Raw genomic sequence first — 24,940 nt, 5'->3', positions numbered from 1 at the left:
GTTCATAGTAAATGATAGACATAGGGAATGATGGGATCAGATTCTTCAGTTTTTTGTCCTTGATGCCAAGAGTATGGTTCTGCATAATTTAGCCTAGAATTTATTTCAACTGTACAAAAGACAACTCTATATTCTAAAGTTGTAAATTTATAGGATAACTGCTTCTAAATGCCAATTTCTTTCTTTTAAAGTCAAAGACTTGGCATCTTATGCCAATAGAGTAGACCCTTTGGTCTAAACCTGGAATGATTAATACTTAAGGCCTTTGATATATGTGGTAGGTAGAATTCTAAGATGTACCCTAAGTGGCCCATCCCCTGATGTGTCCATGATCTTTGTAATTGTTACCATCATGAATATATTGGGATATCACTCCTGTAATAGGTTATGTTATATGGCACAGTTGAAATTTAAAAAGGGAGATTATCTTGGTCTGCCTGACCTAAAGTCATGAGCCCCTTAAATCAGTGTCTTGAGGTTAGGGACAAAATTTGAAGCATGAGAGAAATTCAATGCAAGGGAAACTGTTTCTGGCTTTAAAGATATCAATAGATGGGTCTATGTTCATAACAAGAATGCAGGAATTCTGTAGATGCTGAGGAGAAGCTGACAGTCAGCAAGCATATAAGGATACAAGAAACTCAGTCCTAAAGATACAAGAAACTTCAAGTACTTCAAGTACTACATGAGGTTACAGCCCTGGCCATCACTTTATTTTGGCCTTGTGAGACCCTAAGCAGAGAACCCAGTCAAGCCATCCTTGGACTTCTGATCCACAGAAACTATCCGTTTAAAAATGGGTATAGTTTTAAACTGCAAAGTTTATAGCAATTTGCAATGCAGCAACAGAAAACTACTACAATGTAATGATTTAAACTTTTTTTTCTGAAAGCCAAATTTGAATTACTATAAGGCTGCAAGGCTTCCATTTATGAGTCCAACAATTTATCTAGTCAGTGAACCAAACCACCCCTGATTCCCAGGGTTAGAATCTCAATAGAGCTTTATTGATTTCTATTGGTGGTAGTATATTCATTATCTCCTCAGTGGCTGGAAACGGGTAATTGAAAGTATTTCTGTTTTGAAAATTATATGCAGCAATAGTATTTCAGACTCATGACTTATGTGATTTCTGATGATCTAGAATATCCAGGATCCACTGGATACTATGTTAGAAAAAGATTTTAGGCCCAACAATTCCATCATAATGTTCTATATTAGCCAGTGGATAACTTTGCTGGCATAACATAAAGTTGTTGCAATTTTTACTGAGCTTTCATTTTACTTTAATGATATGGATAGGAACTGGTTATAAGCCATAAGACCAAAATGCAGACGTTTTGCTTACTGATGAATACTAGCTAACCCTGAGCACTTCTTATGTGTCAGTAGTGTTCTAGGAATATCACATGTATTATCTCATTTATTCCTCCCCCAAAAACAATGAAGTGTCATTATTATTCCCATTGAATATAGATGAGGGAGGATATTGAGACAAAGAGCAGTTAAGTAACTTGACTAAGATTACAGTTATTCATAATGTATAATCATAGTGATGTTCTCATATCAGAAAATAATTTCCAACAGACTAATGAAAGATTATATTATCCTCCCTCCATTTTTTACCACTTTCTAATTGTCCTTTTAACTTGAACTGGTTTTGGTTGAGCTGAATGCCAGGTGCATTCTATACTGCACTCTTAGAAAGAAAAGCATTCTTCTATGGGTGAATAATGTGAACTAGAAGTAACATTTATAGACAACTGACTGTTATCTAATTACTGTAAGAAAAAAATGGCTTAGACTAACTACTTAGTCTATACTTGAAAGAATAATTGTGAATATGTATTTGCCAACATATATCTAAGTTATGAGTAATAACCTGAATATATGCATATATACACATATATAGATATATTTGGGAGTCTAGGATCCAGGGAAACATTTCCCTATTTTCCTTAAAGGGTTCACCAAAAAACTAAATAGTTCAAAATTCTGTATTCTTTGAGTGGCTTAAGTTGAGACTGCGTTTTTGACCAAGGCAGGTATTTGTTTCCATTTTCATGCTATAGTTTTTGGGTTATTGATTTTCCATTCCTCTTAGGTCTAAAAAAACATTGGTCCTGACCATGAGTAATTTATTTTGCCCAGAAAAGTACTCAGTGACTATATTAATATTTATGGAAGTTCTGCTGAAAGATAGGAAATTCTCCTTGGCTCCAATCAGATAATTAGACGTCTCCTCACCTATATCACATTATTTAGTCTTACATAATTACCTCTACTTAAGTAAGCCTGCACTGTTCCTGCATCTTCAATAAATACCAGGAATGTTATACCCTGTGGTCCCATGAAGCACTTGATTGTATTTGCTGTAGGGTGGCGTGAGGGCATTTTCAACGCCACACAATGCTCTTTCATGAGAATGTAGAGGAACAGGTTGCAAGTTTTCAGGAATTTGTTTATTTTCTGGGCCATACACCTTGTAACTAAGTGTGCTTATCATTTTGCTCAGAAAAATGGCTCTTAATTGTTGCCTCATTCTTCCCTGGTGTCATATTATTTCCCACACCTTTATTTTCCTATCATCCTAATCTCCTCATGGAGATTTTTTTTCAAGTATTACCATACATGCTTTAAAAACTGTTGGTGGGAATGTAAATTGATACAGCCACTGTGGAGAACAGTATGGAGGTTCCTTAAAAAACTACAAATAGAACTACCATATGACCCAGCAATCCCACTACTGGGCATATACCCTGAGAAAACCATAATTCAAAAAGAGTCATGTACCAAAATGTTCATTGCAGCTCTATTTACAATAGCCCGGAGATGGAAACAACCCAAATGTCCATCATTGGATGAATGGATAAAGAAGATGTGGCACATATATACAATGGAATATTACTCAGCCATAAAAAGAAACGAAATTGAACTATTTGTAATGAGGTGGATAGACCTAGAGTCTGTCATACAGAGTGAAGTAAGTCAGAAAGAGAGAGACAAATACCGTATGCTAACACAAATATATGGAATTTAAGAAAAAAAAAAAAAGAAGAGCCTAGGGGTAAGACAGGAATAAAGACACAGACCTACGAGAGAATGGACTTGAGGATATGGGGAGGGGGAAGGGTAAGCTGTGACAAAGCGAGAGAGAGGCATGGACATATATACACTACCAAACATAAAATAGATAGCTAGTGGGAAGCAGCCGCATAGCACAGGGAGATCAGCTCGGTGCTTTGTGACTGCCTGGAGGGGTGGGATAGGGAGGGTGGGAGGGAGGGAGATGCAAGAGGGAAGAGATATGGGAACATGTGTATATATATAACTGATTAATTTTGTTGTAAAGCAGAAACTAACACACCATTGTAAAGCAATTATACTCCAATAAAGATGTTAAAAAAAAACTGCCTTATATACTTTCTGGAATGAGATAACGTATGCATTCATAAGTAAATAACATTAACAACTAATTTTAAAAAAACACATCAGTAACAATTGGCCAATAGGAAATTTCTTGAATGAGGAATCCTTTTCTTGCTATTACTCTCCATTGATCTTAAAATGAAGGCCATTTTTTCTCTTTCACAGAAAGAACAAGTGGCTAGATTGTTTAAGATTAACCCTATAAAGAAAACTCCCATTGAAATAAACACATTCAGCTTCAAAAATAGCATTTATGGATGAAGAAGCTATAAGCTCATCAAAGGGATGAAAATTAAATTTAGTGAAGTTATAGGACTGGGAGAGAACTCAGTGAAGGCAGTTGTATCAAGTAACAATGGAGCAATGATTTCTTTTCTCTTGTCATAACAGGGTGTTATGCAACACATGTTATTATTCTTTTAGAATACATATTGATGGTCTGTAACACCTGAAATTACTTAAGTAGAATCAAACTAATTTAGGGCTACTTATAGAAATCAACATCCACTTTAGATAATGATATATAAGAAGGATCTTAAAATTAGGTTATCTAAGTATAATAAATTGGTATAGAACTTTGCTAATGCTAGAGGATAGTTTGTCTCAAAACTCATCTTTATATTTTCTGAGCAAAAAGTAATTAAATTACAGATATTTCTACAATTTATGTCCTGTGGTGAAAAAGGCTTGCAATACTTTTATCTTTATATTTGGAATTACGTCTCACTTTGGCCAATTTATACAATATGATTTAAAGTTTCAAATATATGGTTGGCATATAAAATACCTCTTACTGGAAGAAGTAACTTGTTAAAGTGTCAGTCAGCCTGAAGTAAATATTCTTTTCAGGATATGGCAAAAAATAAAAGTTAACCTTTCTCTTTACCCTCCCTTTTCACTGAAGATGCTCTGGAGGGTGAGAGGAAAGAATTTTGCTGATGATCTTTTAATACCGTTGTCTGACTGACTTTCCATAAGCTTCTTTCAAAACCAGCATTAAACCATTTGATTCTTATGGTAAGCTATTTGAAAACCTTAAAAAAATGAAGCAACAAAAATGTACAATCATGCAGGCTCACAGGAAAAGAAAATTATTCATAGTATTTGCCAGTGATTTGTTTGTATCTGTATTATACATTATTTATGAGACCACAAATATAAGATAATTATCATAACTGTCCCTTGAAATAAGACTTGTTATTACTATTATCATTATTATTAAAAACAACTAAGGATCAGAATGTTGCCCAAGGTTATTCAACTAGTAAGTTTCAGAGTAAAATTTAAACCAGGTTCTTTTAACGTCAAACTAGAGAGACCCTGGCACTAAAACCTCCATTATTTTCCTGTTCCTTCTCTTTCATCTTTACTTCTTTTAGCTGTGTCCAATATTGAGGTTTATTTTCTCTGAAATTAAGTAATTTGATTATTAGGAATCAGAAAAAAATTTTCAAGTGATTGCAATTAACACACTATCTAAGCATCTCTCTTAGCTGTCAAAGTATTTGAGGGAGAGACAGGACAGATGATCCTTCTGAACTGAAAGCAGCTTTGTCAAAAATATGGGGACTGAGCAATCTTTGCCAAACACATTTCTTCCTCATTCATTTTCAAGATAAAGTAGAAAATAAGATACAGCTTTCACTGCCAATGTTCATGGTCACATTCTTTTAGATAATTAACATGAATCATTTAAATCAGTTTGAGTACCAGACTTATGCTTAGAGCAGAATTTCACTGCACTTAGCATACCTACACGCCAGCATGTGGAACCCACAAGAATATTCTTTAGTAACTCAGGACGAATGGCCCAGGGCCTTTTAACATGTTCAGAAACCAATTTCTGATACAATGATAACAACATAGAACACTTTCAAGACTGAGTAGCAAGTGGTGGGATAATTTGGGAGAAAGATAAATTTAAAATTGTTTTGTTTTACAAATATCTTACTTAGTGTTAGAGTAAAAATCCAAATAGCATTCTGGATTTCGAAGACTAACAAAAAGGGAGATGGGCCTATAATTTAAATATTATGTGCTGAGGAACTGAGCTTATTGGTTAGGTATAGACTGGCAGGGTGGCGACCCTAAACTAAGCAAATAAACAGATGAGGACTTTCGCTTCTCACTCTGGCTTTGCCTGGGCACTTAAATCATTACCACACACACTATAAAGAAAGGTGGGAGAAACCACTAGCTTTGGGTGTTGCTCATGTGCACACCCCATTCATCCTTGAGAGCCAGTTTTTCACAGTGTTGAGTGACATGGGCTATGGAGTCAGTCTCCTCATGTGTGAGTCCCAAGTCCGTCACACCAACTGTGTGGCCTTGGACAGTCATACAACTTCCTATTTATAAGATAACTCGTGAGAATTAAATTAAAAACTTAACGGTTTAACTTAGAACCTGGCACATAGCAAATATTCAATAAATGTTACTTTTACCATGGAATCAGTCATTGAATCAACAGGCACGGAAGCTTATGCACTGGTGATCAGAGAAGCCGTCAGGGAAGGGATGGGATTTGCGCTATAATGAAGACTAACTCTACTGGGCATGGGTTCACCTTGCATCCACTTCCCAATCTCTTGCTGAGAGCCAGGAACTGAAGCAGGTAAATCAGACCAAGTCCTTCCCTGTCCCTCAGTATCCCTCAGTCTAGTTATCTTATAAACACACAATTTCAACACAATAAAGGAAGTGAAAAAATAAGAATAAACAAGATCAGTAGTTATTGGGACATAAGGTTTCTATGAGTTCAGTCACAAAATATATACATATGCTGAGAAATTATGTCTCCAAACCTGCCATTATTTTACTTATATGTTTATCTACCACCTTTTTTGAACAGTATGTAAGTCTACTTACATGAATAAAAGCGATAATACAGAAATAGATATATAAATATATATAATAAATATAGATAAAAGATTAAATATAAGCTACATACAATATTATCTCATAAAATGGTTTATAATATATATATAATAGAGTATATTATATTCTCCATATCACATCTTATATTGTATATTATTAATTATGTGTTATATTACATTATAGTATAAAAATATAAATTAGGAGAGTGAGGCAAAGAAAAAAAAATAGTTGAGAAAATAATATGAAGCCAGGGGCCAAGTACATATTTGAAAATGCATACCATTTTGTATTATGATACATATAGAGACTTATAATATTGAAGTTTTCTGGGCAATAGTGTTAGGTTTTAAGGAACCTCATATGTGCTTCTGCTATGCCCTACCTAACTTTAGAATCAACTGAGGGACAGAAATGGGACTCAGACAAATAACATTCAAAATATCCCCTTTATTACTGATAAAGGCTAGGTTGTAATATATGACTTAGGTGTGAAGCAACTATGGGCTTCTTAATACAAAACTTCAGAAATAGACTAGGTCATCAGTCACAGGCAATACTGGCCAACCACAGGCCTCAGAATACAGTAAACCTTCGTGCATGCACAGAGGGGCAAACCAGAACTTATGCTCCTGACAGGCAGGCGACTCCCCTAAAGAAGAAGATGAACAACTCAGGCCAAGCTCCTTCTCTCACTCACCAACTACCCTCGTCTTTCTTCCTCTCATAGGAGGAGTGAGTAAAGGGGCCCACAGAGGATACACCCACTCCCCAACACGGTGTCCTCTCAAGCCATCAGCCTTGCCCGTTAGGTTCAGTTTAGCTTTCCATGTCGAGAGAGAAAAGCAGCCCATTTCTTAGGACAGTCACTGCTACCTTCATGAGGCCTGCCCTCATGCCAGCTGGCACTCTTAGATGTCCTCTGGAAGTCTGTAGATTTTGACCCCAGAAAACTCTGAAGTGGATCCAAGAACATCAGTGAATTTATCTCAAAGGCCTCTCTGCACCTAAGATTGAAATTTCACTCTCAGTTCTACGTTCTACCTCAAATTATATCAAGCCACATTATCTAATATCAGAGTTTATGAGAGTTTCTGCAATGAAATGAAATGCTAAGTAAATACACTCCAATAAGACAATTCCAGAAACAGAGAGGACACAGATTAGCATATAGCTCTCCTACCTCTATAAAGTTTTTGAGGAAAAATTAAAAACTGGACGTTAATGTCTCTTACATATTAAAGTCTAAACTTGTTTAAATCCAAAGATATTGCTGTACGAAGTCAGAATTACTTGCCTTGTGATTTAAAAGTCCAAAGAATATGCAGTCCCAAACTCCCCTTTCTCAATTTCTTTTGCTTCATCCCAGCTAGATGAATTCTTTTTGCTTGGGTCAAGCCTGCTTCTTTCAGTAACTACAACCTGAGTAGCCTCTACTAGATTCAGATGTAGTTCCTCAGAGGCACATAAATTGCTATTTGTTCATTACCAAGTCTCCCATGGCCTTGATTTTTAAAGAGAATGAAGCATTAATTGCACATACAATATTATCACATTATTGACCTTAACCCCCATCAAATTTTTAAAAACCAGATAATCCTGAGACCCTAAAATAGTTATTCTAGGCAAGAGTATATTCCCCAAACCGGTACATACTGTCCAGAGACCAAGAAGAGAGTTGATGGTACCTGAGAAGTTGGAACATGGAAGAAATCTTGGTTTGACCTCATCCAGATGTTGGTCAGCATATGTTCATTGTCTCTAGTCTGCATAGTTAGAGCTCAAGTACAATTGGGAGAAATCTCCCACCAGGAGTTAAATTATGGCACTGTTTTACCATTATTAGAGCAGCTGTTCTCAAAGCGTCAGCATCTCCTGGGAGCTGGTCAGGAATGCTAATTCTCAGGTCCCACTCCAAACCTAACGAATCAGAAACTCGAGAGGGGGGCCCAGTGATCAATGATTTAACAAACTCTCCATGTCATTCTGATGCACCTACGGTATGAGCAGCACAACATCCCCAAACACAAGCTCTTCTCTCAGAGTATTATTGGAGATATTCCTGTTTCTTAGCACAGTTTTTATACATCCTGTTATCTAGCACAGGTGATTGACGGCAGGCCCAATTACCAGGTCCATCTTAGGCTTCTCTTTTTTTCTGCATACTGCCTTTGAATTCCCATTTTCCTGCTAAGCCCTGGTATTCTGGTACCTGGTGTTGCATTGAGTGTGTGTTCTGTCAAGTGACAGATTCTGTTGTAAGCAAGGATTTTCAGCCAGGAGTTTCTCTAGTCTGGAAGCTGTGTGCCGCAGGGCAGGGGCTTTTACTCTCGCTTCAGGCTGTGGAATTCAAGAAATCCGCCTCCCAGAGAGTTTCCACTTCTTCCCCATGTTTTTGTTTTGTTTTGTTTTGTTTTTCAGCTGGAGAATCAACCTCAGCAGATTCCTGAACTGAAACTGCTGTTGATGTTTCTGATGCCTGTGGTCCTTGGGAGGCTAGTAAAAAACAATCCTTCTACCATAATCTCATCAAGACCTTACTCAACATTTCAAAGTTCCAGGACTTAATTAGCATTTCTGTCTCCCACGTCCTATTCTGCGGAATTAATTTCCCCTCTAGTGTAGTGGTTCTTGACCTTGGCCATATGTTTGAATCATCTCGAGAGTTTTAAAACATTTCAATGCCTAGACCACACCCTAGACTATTAAAATCAGAATCTCTGGGGTAGGACCCAGGTGGGGTATTTGACGTCCCTCAGCTATTCTTTTAGTGTGTCAGGTACTAGTTTTTTAACCAGTTTAATATGCTTTTCAATTTGGTCCCTTTACTTCTCTAGTACTGTGTGCTAAATGAGAGCCTTTTTCTCTTTTCTCTCTGGTCCAGATTTTTGTTTTACTGACATAGTCCTCCAGATTTTGTCTTGTGGCATCTTCCACAGAGACATTAAAAAATCAGTAAATTACAAATCTGCCAAAAGTAAATAACATTGTTCAAAAAATCTTTGGAAATCTTCACATTTCTGAGTTGGATAATCCTATCCTGGACATGTTCTCCTACCATACTAATTTCTAACCCCAGATGGGACCTGACCTCTTATTGCCCTACATAGCCTTTTTCTTAAATGCCTAATTTTCATTAGACCCTCCCTAATTCCACAAATTTCTCATTCTAACACTCCTAGGCCAAGTTATGGTAAACCTTGTCTTGAGTTTGCTAGGAACAGAGAGGCTTCCACTGTTAAGGTACACGCACACACACGCACTGAAATAATTCAAGAATTACTACTTGGCAATGTTGTCATCCATCAGGTTGTACAATTATTGGCTTGTGATGTCAGTGTACTCCACATAAGATGCAGATTGGCGGGCCCCAAAGGATAATCACAGTGACAACATATCAATATCTTTGTTAACATTCAATACGGGCTTTAAAGAGGTAAATGGTATATATGCAAATATATTAAACACTCCATTTCTTAATTCATATAAGGAGAAAAGCAAATAAAATATATCTAAAAGATATTGAGGATTGATCAACTCTTTTTTAAGTGTGTTTTCTCTGGAGTTATGATATCAAAACTCTGATCAAAGACATAAACATGAAAGAAATCAAATACAGAACATTTAAGATAAAAATCCTTCACAAAAACTATATTGAATCTATAACATATATAGAATGGAAATTGAAGGGGATCCGTACATTTTTGTACTGAGATTAAAAAGGAAGATCAGGGCTTCCCTCATGGCGCAGTGGTTGAGAGTCCGCCTGCCGATGCAGGGGACACAGGTTCGTGCCCCGGTCTGGGAGGATCCCACATGCCGCGGAGCGTCTGGGCCTGTGAGCCATGGCCACTGAGCCTGCGCGTCCGGAGCCTGTGCTCCACAACGGGAGAGGCCACAACAGTGAGAGGCCCACGTACAGCAAAAAAAAAAAAAAGAAAAAAAAAAAAAAAAAAGGAAGATCACAGAGTGAAATATTGCCAAAACCAATTAACTGTTATTCAGCAGCCTTCTCCTATTGGCAGGAGGATATCTATCATGTTAGACTGCAGAAACTTAACGATAGTCAGCAAATCTAAGGATTTCGAACCCTTGAAAGACAGCCCTTCCTTTACATTATGCTATTATAGAGCTGATATACCCAGGTTCTGCTCCTACAAACTTCTGATTATAATCAGGCCCCCAAGTGAAGCTACAGAGACTACAGAGAACATATTGGTGGCAATAACAGGGTTCAGGTTAGCATCCTGGTTTAGTACAGTCTTTGGAATTTGTTTAAAGTAATTCTTCCCCTGAGAGATAAAGTCAGGTTTCTAAATTTGTAAAATTTTTCAAGCCTTTACCACTGAGACTGTACATGAGGAAAAAAAATAATGTAATAACTATCTATTTTGAAGGCAATTGGCTACTAGCTGCTCCTCCCTGGGACATCCTCCAAAATGCACGTTTTCTTATTCAAAATGTCTATAATTACGTCTGATAAATACATCATCAACATCATCATCAATGAATAGCAGTTGTATGCAGAGAAGTTCTACATATTAAAAGGCACAGCTTGTTACAGTTTGTGCCTCAATAAAGTCTGTGTTAGAAGGAACAATTTGCTTTGTGTTAGGATGGGAAAGATTGAAACTTAAAAAAAATACTAAATTACTTCACCATAAAATAAAGAGCTAGCATTTGAAAGGTTCTAAATATCTTGGTTTTCAGTCCAACTTCTTTGTTTTCAATTACTGTGATTGACTGTCTCTCCCTACCCCCATCCTCATGAGATTACTGATTTCAGCCTACACTAAATTGTCCTGGCATCCTTACTTGGGGAACAAGGGCAGTAAGGGGAAAGGGAACATGAACTGACTTTGCTATTAAATAGTGTTTCTACAGCCTTTGCCAAAGTTCCCTACCAATATTATTTGGAGACATTCAATTAGAACTAGATGATACATTTTGTGAGAACTAAGATGTTGGAAACCTATTAAGTTTCTGGAGTCTAAGGGGATGATGGTGAACAGAGTCCTGAATAAACTGGGATAAAACTGAAGTAAAAAATCTTTCTGGCAAGTAAAAATGAAATATTGCCATGTTCTGACAACAAGGAAAGGAAATGAGAAAATAAACATGTGAACAAAGAAAAACATGCTGAGGTCCCAGAAGAGACACAGATTAGGGAGGGTATGATTAAACGGAAACTTTAAATCATCAGCTTTTGTTTCTTTTGCATTAAATTTTTCACTTAAACATTGCACTGAATACAAAGAAGCATTACCATTTAGAGTTATTTATGAAGAGTAACCATACGTTAGGATAGATTAAAAGAAAAGGAAGCATTTACATGTTTTTGTCAATACATACATATCTTAGCAAGTCAATATCAAATGTTATGATTATTATATGCTATTTTGATTAAACAAAAAGCCATTAACTAATTTTGATTTTGACTTGCAGATATTTATTCATTATATAGATTTATTAATTTTGACTTAATAAAATACTGAGATTTAAAAATAAATTGAAACAATGGTGAATTCACTAGAATTAAGTGATATAATATTTCAGTAAGTACTATACCAAATAACCAAGATCAAAGAACAGTTGTTTGTAAAAGAGAAATCAGGGAGGATAGAGAGACAAAAAAATGTGCATTTATTTTTTCTAATGTCAATCATATGTGCTAGATAGCTCAACCCCCAAAATATTAGAAACTGTTCCATCAGTTTAATTAGGAAACACATAAGAAAACAAAAATTGAAAAGGTCTATATTAGGGCAAGTTACATTAGCAGCTGTAACAAGCAATTCAAAATCCCAATGGCTTAACACAATAAAAATTTATATCTTGCTGACATGACTACCCAATGCAGGTCAATGAGTTTACTGTCTTCCAAGTAGTTATTCAGGGATTCGAACATTTTTCATGCTAGAACGTCACCATCCTCACCTTTGTCACAGTGGATCTTCTGTTGACAGATTAAGGGAAGAGAAAGAATATGAAGAAAGTATGCTTATTCTTCACTGAATTTGACCAGATGCTGCACATGACCTTCTCTGCCCATCAGTTGGCTCGAACTAGCCAAATGACCCAAGCTAGAGTCAAATAAATTGGAAAATTTATTTTAACTGACTGCCCAGGAGGAAAACGAGATGATTTGGTGAATATATGAAATTGTCTTAGCCATCATGCTTAACCAGACTAGAGTTTCATTCTACATAATACTTATTTCTCACAAAAGTGAGAGAAAATTATAATAAATGTGGCTTGAATTTTACACTCTACCTACATCCCTGTTATGTGATTTCTTTTTATACTTGTCAATTTCAGGGACTGACTGGCTGCCAAGTGCTACCACCGGGCAACATGGCCTTGGTAGGGTGTTCAGCCTTCAGGGTCAGCAACTGACTAACATGATCAGTCACCATCAGAGCTGATGGTAGGTCGATAAATGACACCAAGAAAAAAAAAATCACGTGAGGCTTAAAATATGTACAAGGAAGTCCATTTATGAATTTATAATGTGAAGTCATTCCCAGTGATGACAATGCTCACTTTTCCTATCCAGAGCTCCTCTTCCTCAGAATGAAGATATTTAAGAAGTTAGATTACTCAGCATGATTTTTTTTTTTTTTTTGGCTGAGTACAGAGTCAGTAAATGTTAAGGGCGTTGTGCAGTTCTGTGGTAACGATAATCAAGTTCACATCCTGGCCTTACTACATAGAAGCTATGTGACCTCAGGCAGTTTATTTAACCCTCCCTCCTTCCATCCTCAGTTTACAAATCTATTAAATGTGCACAATTATTGGTACAGATTTTTGTGCTGTATATGTGGCTATTTAACTAATATCTATTTCCCCACGAGGGTTAATGTTATATACCTTATTGTTGTTTTTTCATCATTATATTTGGTGGCTTAAAACAACCATTTATTTAGCTCACAATTCTGCAGTTCAGCAATTTGGGCTGTGCTATGCTTCTAGTTTGCACTGGGCTCACTCATATATCCCCAACCAGCTGTTGGGTTGGTTCAGGGATGGATGGACTAGGTGGGCCTCAGCTTACATGGCTTTCCTGTACTCCATATGCTCTGTCATTTTCCAACAGGCTGGAGCCAGCTCATTCATATGATGACTGGGCAGGGTTCCTAGAGATCAAATGAAAACATGAAATATTTCTGGAGAACTACCCTCAAAACTGACACAACAATACATTCTGTTGACTGAAGCAAATCAGAAGGCCAGTCTAAATTCAAAATTCAAGGGATGAGAAATGACCCTCTACTTCTTTTTTTTTTTTTTTTTTTTGCGGTACGTGGGCCTCTCACTGTTGTGGCCTCTCCCGTTGCGGAGCACAGGCTCCGGACGCGCAGGCTCAGCGGCCATGGCTCATGGGCCCAGCCGCTCCGCGGCATGTGGGATCCTCCCGGACCGGGGCACGAACCCGCATCCCCTGCATCGGCAGGCGGACTCTCAACCACTGCACCACCAGGGAAGCCCCAGACCCTCTACTTCTTGATTACAGGAGTTGAAAAGTCATGTTGCAAAGGATCTTAGAAAAGGAATAACTGCAACAATCCAAAAAAACCACACAAATCTACCATGAAATCAATGGTGGATGTGCCAAAAGAAGTACACAAAGCTCTGAGAGCCACTCATCACACATGTTTGTCTAAGTCACAAAGATCACGAGATGTTTCCTTGAGGAAGTAAGACCTGAACTAGATATGAGGGGCAAATAAGTGATTACAAGGCAACTTTGGGAGGTGGTGGATATTATCTAATATCTTGATTGTGATGACGGCATCACAGATGTTTGCATATATCCAAACTCATCACACTGTACACATTAAATATGTGAAGTTCTTTGTATAGCAATTATACTTTCAATAAAGCTGTTAAAAATAAAATAAGGGAAAAAAAGCTGGGGAGTGGAGGGAGTTCCAAGCAGATGACTAGTGCATTCAAATGTCCTATAGAAGAAGGAACATGGAGAGTATAAGAAACAAAAGATGGCCAGTGTAGCAAAAGAAAACAATTGGCAGGAGTTGAAGGCAGAGGACACTTGAAGGGCAAACCATGCAGGACTCTGTGAATCAAAGAGTTTTAAATTTATTTTAATAATAATAGCAAACCTTTCCATGGCACGTACTATGTGTCTGACATTATTCTAAGTGTTTTATGTGTATTAACGATTTCATCCTAACACCACTGTAATATTTATATCAGGATTTTACAAATGAAGAAACTGAAGTTCAGGGAGGTAAAGTAACTGCCTAAACAGCGAGGCTAGATTCAAACTCATCTAGTCTGGATCCTTCCTCATAATCAATATGTTGCAGTGCTTCTTCAAGGCCATTGTTCTGTTGGTTATCAAGAGCAACAAAAAGCCACTGAAGGCTTTCAAACGGGGTGGACATGATCAATTTTGTATTTTTAAGAGTTTATTCTCACTGAAGGTTGAATATATAGTAGAGGAGATCCCAACTTCCTGTAAGTAGACTATGACTGTATTTCAAGCAAGAGAACAAAGTAACTTAGATTATGGTGATGGTAATAGGGAGAAAAAACAATGGTGTTTATAGATGTTTAGAAAATATTAATGATGGGTAAAATGGACAGTTGATCATCACTTAAGTGTAATGTTTGGCACAGACATTCAGTCTGGTTGATTAGACTATTATAAAGACTGGTGAACCTTCCATCATTTACAAATTCACTTATTCATTTAGTGATCCTTTCACTCATTCATAAAGATAGGAATCAAATCTGAGTAACAAATTCTTTCATAGCATTCTTTCCATCATACGTATATTACATTTTCATTGAGTTCCTCATTGGAAACAGTGCAGATTAAACGCAGAGATGAAAAAATATTAAAATATCAAAAAACAAAATACATTCGTTTTTATTAATTCAAACACAATGCTTAACAGCACAAATGGTTTGTGACTGCTCTGAACACGTGTGAGCCGCATGCTCAACAAGAGGTCTCTACGGAAGGAATCAGTGGTGAATGAGCCAGTTAGGAAGAAGTGTGACTGCTGTTTCTGAACATACTAATTTTTCATATTTTTACTCTGAAATTAAGATAAATAAGAGGCTTAACGGTAGTAATATGGTTAATATGGATGTATGGATCACTTATATGTGCTTTTTGCTAAGGGACAAATGGAGATTTGATTGAAATTTGTTTTTTGTTTTTTTAAGTTAATTTTTATTGGAGCATAGTTGATTTACAATGTTGTGTTAGTTTCAGGTGTCCAGCAAAGTGAATCAGTTATACATATACATATATCTACTCTTTTTTAGATTCTTTTCCCATATAGGTCATTACAGAGTATTGAGTAGAGTTCCCTGTGCTATACAGTAGGTCCTTATTAGTTATCTGTTATATATAGTGTGTATATGTCAATCCCAATCTCCCAATTTATCCACCCCCCCCCCTTTATGTTATTGTCACTTAAAATGTTGCTGAGCACTTTTATAGGAAGATTCTTCTATGGGCAACTTTGCTGACTATTGGAGAATAAAAGTCTCAAATCTTTTGCAGTATTATTAATAACAATATAAATATTGCTGGTAAAAGTCTGAGTACACATCATCTGGTACAAAAAACTGTAACTGACTCACTTTCTATTGAGATTCCTTATTTCTCCAGGAGCAGAAACTTCATCTAAGACACCTCGGGGTCATTTCAGCCCTGATTTTCCTGAGATTGCACTGAGGTGCTGGGTTGCTTCTGTGGAGTCAAGTCTGTGCTGGGTGTGGAGGCTGAGGCAGGGTGGAGGACTCCTCTTGGCACTATGATCTCTCCAGCCTGACGTCTGCTGAGACGTCACTCTACCCAGGTCACTGTCTATGCGCTATGCATTTGTCATCCCTGGTAGAGATACACCTCTCTTGTGGACACGGAAAATGCTTCTAAACACAGTCCGCATGGCATCAGTCATCTAAAGGACAGTCAGTAAACAAGAGAATAGAATGAGACGACAATCAACTCAAAGATGTACCCTGCTGGTACTGGGTCAAGAAGATAAGCAAGTGCAGTGATAGCTAAGCTCAAGGTCACATGTGGGAGTGACCCTGTATTGTGTTTTTAAACTTTAGGGAAATATAATGATTAGATCAAAAAGTCAATTCAGTAGGGAGCAAGTCTGAGTAAAATAAGGCAGCAAAATGAAAAAGAGTGGAGAAAAACTCCAAAAGAATGAATACTTATATCAGAGGCTCAGATATGTTTGCATTTGAGTGTTACCAATTGTAGCCTGAGAAAGCGGGGCAGGGATATTTTCTGGCCATTTGTGTTTATTCCCCAATTTAGGTTTCTGCAGCATAAGCATAAAAGTCTGCCACACGGAGAGCCAGGTGGTCACGTTTCCTTGGCCTCATTTCTCTGCGTGCATTGCCTCACAGCTTCACATCATGGTATGAAAATTGTTAAAGAGGAAAAGACGACAGAAGCCTAAATCACTTCTATTCAATGTGAGAATAAATGGTGTCTGCAATACAAAAGGCTCTCCAGACACAGTACTTTGAGGTTACAGTTCTGTAATTTTGCTGAACTGAAAAAAAATCCCTTTCCTTTGGTCTTAAAATTTATTCAACATTCACATTTTATTAGCAAGTAAGCAGGAACAAAACAGCTTTTGATAAAGACAAAAGTTATTTTGCCTCATTATATTGAATGACAAGTGAGACCTTACAGCTTCACGTCAAATCGGTGGAAAAATAATTATCTGTAAAAAGTATGTGCAAACATTTTTCTACAAAGCTAAAGATTCAAGGCAACGTGTCTGGAATGTGTTTCTCCCTTTAGGCTGCCTCCATTCCATGAAAGATCTGTCTCAATTTCCGCTCTTCCCAGAGCCTCCTTTTGGTCTCTCTGCAAATCCATTCCTTCTGAATCTGCCTCCTTCCGACCCTGCAGATGGAAACCGTATGTTTCTCTGTTTAGGGAAGTGTGCCTAATCTTCTCAAGCAGAGATTTCTGGACACGTTTTATAATATCTTCATGTATGGCTTCCTAATGCACCAAATACACTGTAATGTGCTTTTGGTTTGCTTTCAACGCATTAATACATTCATTGATTTTTTCTCAGCAAAATCTCTAAAATTAAGCATAGAGCTGTGAATTAGATTTATTTTGGACAAGCAAAATTTTTTTTATTATTTTCAGTAAGTACCTGTTGATCACCTACTATGCTACAGCCTTGAGGTACAAAGATAAAAGACATAACTCAAAGCGTACCATCAAGTAGGCTTGGGTTGGCAGAAACCTGATGGAACCAATCCCATACAATGTAGGAAGGGCTGAAATGGAGAAACTACAGAAGCATAGAAGGAGACACATCCAGAAAAGTAAACTGACAAAAAAAGTTTAGCGTTCCTTAAAAGGATAATTTTCATTTGTGAAGGAATGTATTCAAGTATATAAAAGTGACATTAAATCATAAGTCTATCTTAAAATTTTATGGTTAACGGAAACATCTATCTAAAATATTCAGAAAATATCTAGCCTAATTATGTACTTATTTTACACATGAAAGTAATAGCTTGCATATCATTTTGACATTAAATAAGTTAGAAAGCAGTTTGTGTGTTTTGCTTTTTTTTTTTTTTTTTTTTTTGTGGTACGCCGGCCTCTCCTGTTGCGGAGCACAGGCTCCAGATGTGCAGGCTCAGCGGCCATGGATCACGGGCCCAGCCGCTCCGCGGCATGTGGGATCTTCCCGGACCGGGGCACGAACCCGTGTCTCCTGCATCGGCAGGAGGACTCTCAACCACTGCGCCACTAGGGAAGCCCTGTTTTGCTTTTTTAATGAAACCAAATAAAGGATGGCAAGAATCAGGAGGCCATTATCAAGGTGATAAAGCGAGAATTTGGAATTTCTGGGATGCCATGAAAAAACTAGGCCTCAAAGGGTGGTTCCTACATGTTGACAACTAATTGTCTTGAACAGATTTCCTGCCCAAAGTTACAAAGTCGGCAGGAATGTAGGGTAGGGAGGTAGGGATTTACTAAGGGATACAAAGGAACAGACTGAGATAAGGGAAGAAAGTTGAGAGTAACGGGTTGTTTTAAATGCAAACAGTGTTCTTAGAGGCAACAACTCACTACATAAAATGTGCAAGTAAGAAGAGAAAAGCAAGTGTAATCTAAAATAGTAGCCATGAAAAAAACCTTTGAGAAGCTTTTCAAATTTTATAAAAGTGCCTCCTATTGTCAAAGCTCTCAAAAAGGTCAATTTTAATACCCAAATATTATTGGTAATATTTGTTATTCAAATAATAGTGAAAATATATGAGAAATAGCATTCCATAATCAAATCATGTAGTTTTCTTGTCTCCATATATTTTATTTTAGTACAAAGGATACTTTTCACTAAAAATGCAATTGAAGGAAGTATAAGTCATTGTAAAGGAACAGAATATTTCAATCTAGAAAACCAAGGATTAAAAGGACTTGAAAATACACATCAATTTCTTATTGGTTATTGTCTATAAGAAGAGTAGAACTGGGGCTGCAGGATGAAGGGGACTTTGGATTTTACTCTGCACACTTCTGGATTAATTTGAATCTTTCACAACAATAATATATTCTTGCAATGGTAGGTATTTAGAAAACAATAAACGAGGTTATTTTTAATGTTGTAAAGAGCAGTAAGACCAAAATTAAAAAGGCATTGGAAACTATTACTAAGATTTGAGAAACAAAATTAATTAAAAACAATAACAGTAACTGGAACCGCATGTACCTTCCCAGGCAAGCAGGCATCCCACCTTGTTCAACTTCAGAACACCAGCGACCTCTTGCGGCAAAGATGGATACATTTTAAATTTGTGTAACTGCCACAGAGGGTGATTGAGAAGGTTGCCTGATGAAATTCTGCTGCTTTTTCAGATTGAAATAGCGACAGCGATACCTTCGGGGAACAGAGAGCTCCTCACCCCGCCACTACAGCCAAAGGATGCTGAAGAGGAAGAGGAAGAGGAGTCCACCCCCAGACTGATTGACGGCTCTTCTCCACAGGAGCCTGAATTCCCTGGGGTTCTGGGCCCACACACCAATGAAGGTCAGGTCCATCAAAGCTGGATTGTAATGAAGTCCACTTGTTCATTCCTCAAAACTGCCAAGTTCCAACTCTGCAGGGAGCCCCCATGACCCACGGAGTAAACTTTGTTATAGGCTAGGTTTGAAGCAGGAGATATACATGTATTGGGTATTAAAATATAAAGCTGTTTTAATAATTCTGCTTTGGCATGATGGAAATGATCAAATAACCAAAGATTTGCGGTCAAAATATTTGTCTGGCATCATTACTCAGAAAGCTTTGTGGTGGAATGCATTTCTAGAACAAACGATACACTATCAGCAAGATCAGAGTCCGTGTCTGAGAGATCAGGCCCCAGCAGTTCAAGGAGATCAAGTGATGATGGACGACGATGATAATAATGATGATGGTGATGATGGTAATATTATTTTACATTGATTGAGCACATGCTTTCTGTGGGCCATATGCTCAGCACTTCACATTATCTCGTTTGACTATTGCAACCTCCTTGTGAAGGTATTAGTATTATTTTTTTCATTATTACCAAGGAAACTAGCTCAGAGAGCAAAGGAACTTTCCAGAGATCACATAGCTATTAGGTTCACACACTGGGTTTGAAACCTGTTCTGATTCTTGTCTGTGTACTTATTGGAAAACAGGCTTCTTTTCACTCAGTCCTGGGAAGCAGCAGGAAAAGGAAAAGAGAAGAAAGTATTTCATAACATCGGACTCCATCTAGTAGGGCCTGAGGTTGATGTAAACCATGGCCTTTTATTTAGGTCATGAGAAGGAATTCCTGGTGCTGAGCCTGATTCTATGATTTGTTGGTATTTCATGTTAGAATTTGTCAGTGTCAACCTTGGGGGCTGTTCAAGTGGACTCACACCAGAACACTATTACACACATGGAGAATGGTGTTGTGAGGGGGTACAGAGTTCCCACTGCAAAGGTTTGGTTAGTATCAAGAGTCTCTGTACTAGAAATTCTGGAGATACAAGACTTGTCTTAAAATGACTACTGTTTTCACAGATATTTCTGTCTAGTACATAGAGACAGACATGTAAACCAACTTAGAGACAGTGATATGTTATAGGTAATATAAGAAAAGTTTGTACAGAACACACTGAGAACAGAAGAGAGGAGACAGCATTCAAATCCCAGCTTTGAGACTTTGCTAGATATACAGTCTTGAGCAAAGCAGTCAATATTTTTTTGCCTTTGTTTTCTCATCTAAAAAATGGGATAATAAATAATAGATCTTACCTCATAGAGTTGTTATAAGGATTAACTGAATGAAGTTAGTGCCTGGCCCACAGTAAACATCATAAATGTTATTCTCAAAATGTTATTCTATTCTTGATAGAAGAGTATATCTTTTGTTTTTGTTTTTGTTTTTTTTTGCGGTATGCGGGCCTCTCACTGTTGTGGCCTCTCCCGTTGCGGAGCACAGGCTCCGGACACACAGGCTCAGCGGCCATGGCTCACGGGCCCAGCCGCTCCACAGCATGTGGGATGTTCCCGGACTGGGACACGAACCCATGTCCCCTGCATCAGCAGGTGGACTCTCAACCACTGTGCCACCAGGGAAGCCCAAAGAGTATATCTTTTTTGTTTACTCTCAACAAACTTTTCAGTGTGCAATACAGCATTGTTAACTATAGGAACTGTGTTATAAGCAAATGTCTAGAACTTAATTCATCTTACATAACTGAAACTTTATACCTGTTGAACAGCTGTCTCTTTCCCCCTCCTTCCAGTCCCTGGTAACCACCAATCTACCCTCTGCTTCTGTGAGTTTTTAACTGTTCACCAATAAGTAGTGTAAAAATGTTGTCTTTTGTGAAATGCTGCCTATACGCCAGCCACTAAAGTGTTTTATGTACATCAGCTCTTTGAAGAGATACAACAATACTAAGTACTAGTTACTGTTATCTTCGCTTTATAAATAGGAAAACTAAAATTCCAAAATACTATAAAAGTTGTCCAAGGTCATGGAAGTGGTACGTAGGGGCGCTGGCATGAAAACAGAGGCCACTAAGCCCTTTCTTTAATGAAGACACCATATTCTTTCCACATAGTCAACTTTCTATGAAGTAGCAGAACACGCTACAGACAGAACCAGGGAGATACACACACAGTGAGAAGGAAATGTACATATCCAGCAGAAAGTCCTCAAAATAGGGAAATTAAATATCTCTAGAACATTACTTACTTTTAAGTAATTTCAGATCTTTCAAAAGTTGACTGATCTGGCATCATTACCTAATGAGCCAGGAATAACAGAAGAGCAGAATGTCCAATCTTTTTAAAAGCTTTAGTAAAACTTATGGCTCAATAATGTCAGTTTTGAAACAATATAAGAAAAATTATGACTTAAAAAAACTTTTTGTCTCTAAAGGAGTCTGAGAATAAGTAATGAAGTTAAAATTTTAATTCACATTTTACTTTCCAAAGAGGAAGCATCTCTCGAAATTCTAAACTTTAAAATTAAATTTAAATCTTATAAATTTATCAAAGGCAAATAGTTTGGAAATATTTAAAACATTAAAAGTCAAAATATTATTTGTTACTATGAATATCAATTTCTAGAAATAGTATTCTGAAGCCACATAAAGTAGGCTTGAGTTATGAGTGGAAAAAACTAGAATTAAATAATAACTGGTGTGACTATATATAATTACCCTAAGTGATTATTAAACTAGCATGACCATGAATATATAGAACAAAATGTTTTACTTTCTAAAAACTGTGATAAGTAGCAAATATTCATTTACAGTGATTAGAAAAATTAGCAAGTACTAAATAATGCATAGCTCTCCCTTAAAATTTTTTCCTAGATTTACATTCCTAAAATAGTTTTCATTCCTGAAGTTGTTATTATAAGTGATTTTTCTATTTAACAACAGTAATAAGACCTTAGTAGGTGCATTACCAGTTCTTGATCTCAAACCACGAATGGCTCCTTCAACAAAGGCAACCAAATGTCCCGATTTGCCTGGGAGTGAAGGGATCCCAAGACCGGGGGCTTCCAGTGCTAAAACTAGCAAAGTCTCAGCTAAATGGGGATGAATTGACACTGAGCAATCCCAAGAAAGTCTTCCATCACTTTCTTCTTCTATCTCTCATGGCTAGTTCACTTTCCCCATCAATCTCATGTCTCACAACTTTTTTCTCCTCCTCCCTAAACCCCTCAAACTCATCAGAGAGCTTAGCCTCCTCCTTCACAAAGAAAATGCAGTCTTCTGGTCAGCAGTTCTTTGGTCTTTCTGTTTGCAGACATATAATTTACCTACATCTACATCCATGCATCTACTCCTATTACAACAGAGGAATTGTCTGCCCTCCCACATGTGGGATGTAAATTCTTCCGATTGTGTTTTTTTCCCCCTACTACACCTATGATTATCAGAATTTTGCATTCTTTTTCCAGTAACAGTGGTAGAATTACATTAATTCATAATTTTTCCAGGGTATGACTAGTGACCAGAAGCAACTAGGAAAACTGACAAATTATAGAACAAACTTTCTCTCAATGAACTAAATGATACATACAGGGATCGAGCTAGGAACCTTGGTTTCACAGATGCGTCCTTCACACCACAGATTTTAAATTAAACTGAAATCTTCATTCTTCCCATTGTGTTTTGAGTCCCATTTCCTGCTGCCCTCTCAGTATCCTTTTTATATTCAGTCTCTCTTCCTCTGGATTCTTTTCTTCAAATCTCTCCCACTTTAGTCCATTTCCTCGTCATACACACCACAAATACATCTTCTTATGGTTATCACCATCTTTCTTTCCTTTTTCTTTACAGTCAAACATCTCAATAGCATGGTTTGTATGTGCTGTAACTATTTCCTCACCTCTAACTTCCTCCTTCAGTGGCTGTAATCCAGCTTCCAACCTCATCACTCCACAGTGTTTACTGAAGTTTCCTATAATCCCCACAGTAACTAATCCAAGAGACATTTTTCAGTCCTTAACTGACATCTCAGGAGGCTTAGATTATTTTCTATTCCCTATTCCTTCAAACTAACTCTCCACTTGGCCTCCGTAACATCGTCCATCCTATTGTCCTTCTTTTCTTCCGGCCATTTCTTCTCTATCTCCCTTGAAGCTCACTGTCCTCTACATGACCAATAAACAGAGTGCAAAGGACGGGTAGGAGTGTGTATGTACGGGGGTGATAGAAAAAAATAGATTAATAAATGGAGATATAATCCAGCCTGACAACTCTTTTGGATCTGTTGTCTTTTCTATCACCATTACCCTAGCCAAGCAACCATCATCTTTTATCTAGATAACTCATCTCCTCTCTGCCTACTGGCCCTCCATCAGTCTTCCAGCTTACCTTCAATCAGTGTGACATCTTAACATGCAAATCTGATCATGTAATACCCCTGCCCATCCTTAAGATAAGGAACAAAACCTGTAACACAGCCTATAAGGCCCGTGTGTGTTATGTCTTAAACATTGCAATGCTCGCTGTACTGTAGCTACAGGGACCATCTTTTGGTTCCTCCAAAGTGAAGGGACTTGGCACCTGCTGCGTCCTCTGCCTGCATGCTCTTCCCTGTCACCTGCATAATCAAGTCTTGTTCTTCCTGCAGATTTCAACTCAATTATCACCTCCTCAGAAAACGATGACTCTCAGACTGAATCAAATTCCTGTAGTTTATGCTCCTATGATATTTCTTGACATTTACCACAGTCATCATTTTATTTATTTGTGATTAACATTCATCTTACATAGCAGATTATAAAACAGAACTGTCTCTTTGGCTCACCACTGTTTCATCAGCTAGCACAGTGCCATTTACAAAGAAAAGATTTAATAAATGCACATTGAGTGAATTAATATTAATGATTATTGCCCTATCTTTTTCTTGATTTTGTTTCAGTGGGTTGTTTAAATATTGAATGAAAGACCTAATAAAAATATTATATGTGATTTTTAAATTTATAAAAACCACAATCTTAATATTTACCTCTGAAAATAGAATTTCCAGTAAATATAAGAGCAACAACCATGCAATATTCACTCAGTAATTTAAAATAAAATTTTAAAGCATTACAAAGAATATACTAATTATTGGGGTAGCCTTAGTTGGTATATTTGACTTTAATATTCCATTTAAAGAAAACTATATGAGAAAATATTAAATATGCCAGAATAGTCTGAGACGCGAATCTTGTTTAATAAATATTCGTAATCACATAATTTGTTAGAAGTTGCTTTTGTTGCTTACATATATTGTTTGCCTCTTTCTTTTAGACTTTCCAACCTGCCTTCTGTGTACTTGTATAAGTACCACTGTATACTGTGATGACCATGAACTTGATGCTATTCCTCCGCTGCCCAAGAACACTGCTTATTTCTATTCCCGCTTTAACAGAATTAAAAAGATCAACAGAAATGATTTTGCAAGCCTAAGTAAGGATGATGGCACTAATACCCTTCTCTTTACAGACTTTTCCTAAAATGTTTGCACTGTGAAATGTTGGTACTGAAAATGAAACTTGAATATCAAAATATGACTCAAATCAATTATTTTTACTTTTGAAGGTTTGTTTTATAAGAAAAAATGGTTGTTAT

The 24,940-nt window shown here is 37.1% G+C and overlaps 1 protein-coding gene across 1 annotated transcript in view; it reads left to right on the top strand.

Annotated features, from left to right (window-relative positions):
* The window catches only part of EPYC (epiphycan), a gene marked incomplete at both ends in the record, with an annotated part of 35,651 nt that overhangs the window by 2,810 nt on the left and 7,901 nt on the right, over window positions 1-24,940 (top strand). Inside the window, 2 exons of the mRNA XM_082850636.1 lie at window positions 19,196-19,367; window positions 24,620-24,778. Of these exons, the coding sequence (XP_082706762.1) occupies window positions 19,196-19,367; window positions 24,620-24,778 (331 nt within the window). The remainder of the gene's footprint in view (window positions 1-19,195; window positions 19,368-24,619; window positions 24,779-24,940) is intronic.

The sequence above is a fragment of the Leucopleurus acutus genome (genome assembly GCF_964270905.1).
Source record: "Leucopleurus acutus genome assembly, chromosome: 11".
Classification (NCBI taxonomy): Eukaryota; Metazoa; Chordata; class Mammalia; order Artiodactyla; family Delphinidae; genus Leucopleurus; species Leucopleurus acutus.
This window is presented reverse-complemented; position numbering and strand designations above follow the sequence as displayed.